General features: G+C 39.1%; 1 protein-coding gene and 1 long non-coding RNA gene across 6 annotated transcripts; one reads left to right on the top strand and one right to left on the bottom strand.

Annotated features, from left to right (window-relative positions):
• Nucleotides 1-871: 871 nt before the first annotated feature.
• Nucleotides 872-2,916, bottom strand: LOC111518600. 5 transcript variants are annotated; one of them, XR_006954224.1, is made up of 4 exons: nucleotides 1,638-2,916; nucleotides 1,486-1,559; nucleotides 1,292-1,363; nucleotides 872-1,223 (listed from the first exon to the last, which is right to left on the bottom strand). It is a non-coding gene; the product is annotated as an uncharacterized LOC111518600 (long non-coding RNA). The 5 variants fall into 5 exon arrangements; XR_002724014.2 differs by lacking the exon at nucleotides 1,486-1,559 and having other exon boundaries at nucleotides 1,638-1,772; nucleotides 1,829-2,916; XR_002724015.2 differs by lacking the exon at nucleotides 1,486-1,559 and having other exon boundaries at nucleotides 1,638-1,785; nucleotides 1,833-2,916.
• A 2,079-nt stretch (nucleotides 2,917-4,995) lies between these two features.
• LOC6642470 (peptidyl-prolyl cis-trans isomerase) lies at nucleotides 4,996-5,765 on the top strand. The gene is made up of 2 exons (XM_002065560.4): nucleotides 4,996-5,618; nucleotides 5,700-5,765. The coding sequence occupies exon 1, from the start codon at nucleotides 5,104-5,106 to the stop codon at nucleotides 5,599-5,601; it is 498 nt and encodes a 165-aa protein (XP_002065596.1). The 5' UTR covers nucleotides 4,996-5,103; the 3' UTR covers nucleotides 5,602-5,618; nucleotides 5,700-5,765.
• The last annotated feature ends 1,256 nt before the right edge of the window (nucleotides 5,766-7,021 follow it).

The following is a 7,021-nucleotide window of genomic DNA, read 5'->3' as shown; positions in this document are numbered from 1 at the left end:
GAACTACAACAAATGCACAATTGATCTCTCTATGAGCTATGAGATTCAACTTCAGACGGCCAAGCGACCACGCCTGTAATTTAAATTAAATTTGTTTTGCTATATTAGGTGCCGCCGCCGCATAGATCGATAGAGACAAACACACAATGTGTTTGCATATAGTATATATGGATATATATATCCGTAACTAGGCGTTGCTGACTGACCACTTCAATGATGAGTTGTTGTTTTTGTTATTAAGACTGGAAGCAAAAAAAACTGAATTAAAATAAAAACCTAATGCAAAAATTAAGAGCTTTAATTCTCTCTATTCACATTCATTTTTTTTCCGGCTTCATTTATTTTATTTCGAATTAGTTTTATTTTTTCTTTCTAGTTATTTAACTATTAATATTTATTTTTTTGTTTACGTTTTTTTTTGCAATTTATTTATGAGCGTCTGTATTTATGTAGAAATGTTTTTTTAATGGGCATTTCGACATGAAATCCGACAACGACAAATGATTTATATCATTTTGCGTAAAGTGCGAAATGTGTCAGCCTGATGTAATACACACTCAATTTGATTGGATGGGGGAGTTGAAATCGTTTGACATTAGCCCGGAAAGTCATCGACAAAGCAGCCAAGTCTCTAACCCATGTGGGCGACCCTGTCTCTGAAAGGTAAACGGATGCAGGAACTTGGCCCAGACATACCGCATTTGCATATAAATATATTTTACTCACAAATAGTTAGCAATCATATTTCGGGTTGACAACTCGGTTCCCAAAAACATTTCTCACGGATTCATGCACTGATATGGGTCTAAAAATTGACCAAATTTGTTAAATTTTTCTTTACGCTACTCATAATTCATGACAAATTGTTAAATATATTAAATGATACATTTATTTCGGTCGTTTCTCATCTAGTGTCAATGGAAATTACGTAACGTACAAACAAATCACACGCCGCATTCGCCGAATACAGCGTAGAATTTGCTTTTTCCCCTACGACGGCGAGGAATTCTCAGTTGATTATCACGCATTCCAAGTAATGATAGTTCCCAAAAGTAGAGCCATCCAGCCATCCATGTTTCATCTCTTTCGAATCAAAATTTGTAGGCAGACGAGTAATGAAGGCGAAGTCGTCGAAACCGGATAGGGTAACCGCTTCGGCGCCAGAGCGTCAGTAGCTACTGAAATGCGATTATCATACGGTAACAAATCTTTGGTATGACATCCTGAAAAGATGGCATTGAAGGTATCAGTATTATTTTCATCGATTTTACAGAGTAATTAAAATATTTACTTTGAAGTATGAAAACGCGACGTTCCAATTTACCACAATCTTGAGGTTGAACGCATCCGCAAGTTTTTACTCCTGAAAAAAAGGACGAAAGAAATTAATAAACGGCTAGCTCATCTAAACTGTATTCAATATTCCATTTTGACTTTAAAGCTGTCTGGGATTCTAGTAAACAAAAGGCCAAGTTATAAATTTACATTTTGCTTCTATTGCTTTTCGATCCTTGGAGAAAATGTTTGGACGATCAATCAAGATGCCACACAATGAATTTCTATGCCCAAAGGTCAATCAAATGGATTCCAATTAAATCAATGAAAGTTTAAACCAATTGTTAGTTGAAAATACGAACCTGTGACTCAGCTACTCCAGCTTCAAGGTTCGTATATCCCGCTGGTTAGACGCTTCTTCCTTAACATCCAAGTGAGGTTAATTGACTACATCGCTGGACTTACTGTAAAAATTCTTCCACGTTTTCAACCAATCTCTAAAAAAAATATCTTCGAAAAATATTTAAATATGATTTCGATATCAAGCGTATACCAACTGCTGCTTCAATCGCATGTCAGGAGCTACTTGCGCTATGGCGCCGACACAGAACCCTTTCCTCTTTCAGCAACTTCGCCGTCATTGATTTTTCTTTGGATTGGTAACCCAACTTCAATTTAAATCCAGAGCCCACCGTGTCCTTTAATATTCGGTGAACATATACCATTTTGCTTGCAAGGAAGGTCCTCAATATCCTGATAAGCAGAGCCGGCCCTGTCCTTTAATATTCGGTGAACATCTATCATTTTGCTTGCAAGGAAAGTCCTCAATCAGGACAGAGCCGGCCGTGTCCTTTAATATTCGGTGAACATCTAAAAGGCGCATCGAAGGACCTCCATTTTGCTTGCAAGGAAAGTCCTCAATATCCCGATAATCAGCAGAGCCGGCCCTGTCCTTTAATATTCGGTGAACATCTACAATTTCGCTTGCAAGGAAAGTCCTCAATCAGGACAGAGCCGGCCGTGTCCTTTAATATTCGGTGAACATCCAAAAGGCGCATCGAGGAACCACCATTTTGCTTGCAAGGAAAGTCCTCAACATCCTGATGATAACAGAGCCGGCCCTGTCCTTTAATATTCGGTGAACATCTACCATTTCGCTTGCAAGGAAAGTCCTCAATCAGGACAGAGCCGGCCGTGTCCTTTAATATTCGGTGAACATCTAAAAGGCGCATCGAAGGACCTCCATTTTGCTTGCAAGGAAAGTCCTCAATATCCCGATAATCAGCAGAGCCGGCCCTGTCCTTTAATATTCGGTGAACATCTACCATTTTGCTTGCAAGGAAAGTCCTCAATCAGGACAGAGCCGGCCGTGTCCTTTCATATTCGATGAACATCTAAAAGGCGCATCGAAGGACCTCCATTTTGCTTGCAAGGAAAGTCCTCAACAATATTTCACCATCGTGATAATCAGCACTGCAAGAAGTCCTCGCCTTAATGTAAAGTAAACTCACGATTCACTAAATTTAGACTGTTTAAATCTAAAAAGGACTTTTGTGTTTGTTTTGTTTTAAATCATTTTTGTAGCACGAGATGAGATGAACGACCGAATCGAACTGAATGCTTTCACACACTGACCATAAACCCTCGATGAGTTTAGGTAGTCGAAATTTTTCAATTTTCCTAATTGGCATAGCCTACTTGATTTGTAATCTACGCCTACTTTGATTCAGGTGACATAGCAAAATTTAATGTTAAGAATGAAATGTGAAAGAAAATTGAAAACAATGTGTTCTATTTGTTGCAGCCCTGAAAGGGTAAGGAGTAAACCAAGCTAGTTGCGTCTCTTTCGTTTCTGAGTTATCAGGTTCTTCGCCACACTGATACCGCAGCAGTGTTGTGAAATACACCAAAATACTTTCATATTGGAAAAGCTGGAAGATATTTGTCAGCGTTGTCCTCGCATTGTTTCCAGTGTATTTGGTTTTATTTCAAATGAAGGTGGGAAACAAAATGAAACTAAACGAAAAAAGAACAATCATTGTCCAACTCTGTCAGGCTTTCTATGGTAATTTACTCCAAAATTCCATATAGGACCATTCATATAGGGGCTATCATTCGTTTGGTATCTAAAACAATTTGCAATTGGTCAAATTGTTATATATTTGCCTAGTTTCTATTAAAAAGTTTATTCACATGATGAGGCAGAATTATTATTTCTTGAGCATTTTGCATGCTGAACGAAAGAGTTCAAATCAACATTAATTTTTGCAATCATTTATTGCAACGTTCATTAGGCCTTTAGTTCTTTCCAATGGCAACAACTGCAACAGCAACGACAACAGGAACAACAATGGGCAATGGCAACGGTACAAGACTCTCGAGTGCGACCCAATTGCAATTGAATCGATGAAGAAGACGACTCCTCGACGACGACAACAACAGCAACAGCAATGACTCCGACTCCAACATCGACTCCTCGACCAAGATCAGGGCAATCATCTGACTCGAGATGTATAAGTATTCCGCCAACTAAATAAAGAAAGAGCCCCCTCTTAGAGAAGAGCACATACACACACACACACACTCATGCACACATTCACTCGGTTTTCATAGATGCAATTGGCAAAGAGGAAAGAAAGAAAGCACAAATTGCCAATCCAATGCGATGCGATTTCAGGAATTTAGCATAGTTTGTGGCTTTCATTTGCATTCAATTTGGATTTCGTTTCGTTGTTATTGTTGTTGCTTTTTATTGTCATTTTACGTTGTAGTTATGTATATGTATGTATGTCTGCAACCAACAACAACAACAACAACCCAACACAACAATAAATGCAACAGCAACAACACACGAATGCCACGCGCCTACTTATGTTGCCATATGGCATATGAAGTGGAGCCAGAGCCCAGAGCCAAGATCCCGTTCCCATTGCCTTGCTAGCTCCCATTCCCCCCTCCATGCCATCCTCGCCTCCTCTCTTTCGCGCACACTAAAATAAACGAGCCAAACGAATGAGCCTTAGATAGATCCACATCCACGAGTGGTGGAGAGCTCTTTTGGCTCCGCTAAATTGCAAAACACCTTTGCAGCGACACAGCCAAGCGGAGGTAGCAGCAGCAGCCGAAGGAGAGAAGGTACAGGTACCGCGAGATGTGGACCTGGAGATGTGTTTGGGTTTTGAAGGCCCAGTTGGAGGCTGCAATTGCTATGTATGCACTATATTCATGCCTAGATGATGCTGCGAAAGATGTGGGGGTAGCTTGAAAAGTATTTGAAATCGAACCATACACAAGATTAGACATAGAAATCATAACATTTATAGTTTTATATGAAATTATCCTGGATCTAGATCTTATAGCCTGCAATACTAGAAGCATTGAAATATGCAGACCTATTTCCGCGTTTGAATACCCTAATGAAAAGTAATGATAATGAAAAATCTATGGAATTTTTATTTTAAAACGCAAATTATTGCATAAAGTTTGAAAATCATTAAAAGAAAATGAATTTTCGAAACTCTATCGAAGAAAAGAATTCTGGATTTTAATTTTTATGGTTAATTAGATGGCAATTATAATGAAATAACTAATAAGATGATTATTTAAACATTAATAAGATCTGTTCACACTTTTCTATCGTTCTGGTCTCACTTTTCTGTCAATTTCTTACAATGCCTAGCATGGTCACACTTATTATGTTATTTCCGGTTCAGAGTAGGCCATTTCTTTTCGAAACGTGACAAAGTCGATACACGCTCTCCACTAAAAATCACTTGCTGATTGGCATTCAGTTAGTTCACACTTCCATACTCGAGAGCGACAAGAAACATGAGTATTTTACCAAAAGTTTTCTTCGACATGACCGCTGACGGCGAACCCATGGGTAGAATTACCATGCAGTTGCGCTCTGATGTTGTGCCCAAGACTGCTGAGAATTTCCGAGCTTTGTGCACTGGAGAGAAGGGTTATGGCTACAAGGGATCCGTTTTCCATCGCGTCATCCCCAACTTCATGTGCCAGGGAGGTGACTTCACTAACCACAATGGGACTGGCGGCAAATCTATTTACGGCAACAAATTCCAGGATGAGAACTTCCAGTTAAAGCACACCGGACCCGGAATCTTGTCAATGGCCAACGCTGGGGCCAATACCAATGGATCGCAGTTCTTCATTTGCACCGCAAAGACGGACTGGTTGGACAACAAGCATGTTGTTTTTGGAGAAGTTATCGACGGAATGGACGTGGTCAAGAGGATTGAATCGTTTGGCTCTCAATCTGGCAAGCCCAAGAAGAAGGTTGAGGTCGCCGACAGTGGCGCCCTATAAGCTACATTTGTACACAGTTTCCAAACAAATCGGGGGGGGATAGGGGGTTGAGTGTAAAACAATAAAAGGGGCGCCCTATAAGCTACATTTGTACACAGTTTCCCAACAAATCGGGGGGGATAGGGGGTTGAGTGTAATACAATAAAAGGGGAGATTATAGCGGACGTATTCTTGTTTTCTTTTTTTAATAATTATTACAAGTGTCATAGAGAGACAGAGAGAGTGTCATGTCAAAAGGTTCATAAAAACATGGGTGGAGTCTCGATCAATGGACAATTCTTCAGTTTGGTATTGTTCAAAAACATAATATGCAAATTCTCTTCCTAGAGAAGAGCTCCTAGAGCTCCTGCTCCAGCTTAAATTTTTAAACATATTCCCATAAACAAAAATTTGAGTTCTTAAGAAAAAACATATGACAATGTTTGAGTGTGACCGTTCAGTGAATTCAACGTGTGTCAAAAATGCAACCCTGGAAAAACGATGTAAACTCTTGTCAAATTTTGAAACGTGCCATTAATATTTTATGCCGTTCAAAAATTTGTCATCAAGGACATTTGTCCCTATTTCCATAACTTCGTTTCGGGACAAAATTAGTTTGTTTTTGCATTATAACAAAAGGAAACAAGAAATTATTTTAAACTTATTAAAATATAAATTTACATGTTTAATATTTGACTCCTTATATATTGCTTACACTTCAATCAGCCCTCTATTTATGCATATTCCTAGATTCCGGGTCCACATTGTCGTCTTCGTTGTCTCTTGTAGTTGCCCGATTTGGGGACTTCCTTTTCCTCAATCTTTTTTTCCGTCTACTTTTTTCTGTTGCTGCCACAATCACTGGAGATCTCAACTGATAGAGCAATGATGTGTAGCTGGAGCTGGTACACTGACATCCCATGGCCCAGACCAGACCAAAACGTATACTCCAGTTTCGTTGTTTTTTTTTTTTTTTTTTTTGGATTTTCCATTGCCATTTTTGGTAAGGCTGTGAGGCGTCTCTCATGTGGCAACAAAACATTGGTGGAAATTTATGTCATCCCTTGTTGTCGTGTTGAATCTTACGATGACATTTTCAACATAATTTAAGCCCACGCACACACACACACACACACACACACAGGGGGGGCATCGTCAACATCATCATCATCATCAAGCCGCATCGTCATCATCATGATCATCAGCATCATCATCAGTGTGTTGTTGCTTTTGGTAATGGGTGTTGAATGGCGTGGCTCCGTCTCAAGACTCGGTTTCTTTTTGATTACCCTGTAAATTTTCTTGTTGAAGCTTGATACAAATTTTTTTGGACTAAACATTTTTCACAATCTAATAAGTTTTGAGTTCATATTTAGGAAGAACATTTTTTTATATTTTTTTAAGTAATTGAGAATAGTTTTTATCGTCTCTTTAAGGTTTA

This window comes from Drosophila willistoni (assembly GCF_018902025.1).
Source record: "Drosophila willistoni isolate 14030-0811.24 chromosome 2R unlocalized genomic scaffold, UCI_dwil_1.1 Seg167, whole genome shotgun sequence".
Lineage (NCBI taxonomy): Eukaryota > Metazoa > Arthropoda > Insecta > Diptera > Drosophilidae > Drosophila > Drosophila willistoni.
The sequence above is the reverse complement of the archived record's forward strand: the minus strand, read 5'-3'. Positions and strand labels throughout refer to the sequence as shown.

Bases quoted from the DNA above. Each gene is read 5' to 3' on its own strand.
- LOC6642470 (XM_002065560.4), top strand. From the start codon at position 5,104: ATGAGTATTTTACCAAAAGTTTTCTTCGACATGACCGCTGACGGCGAA.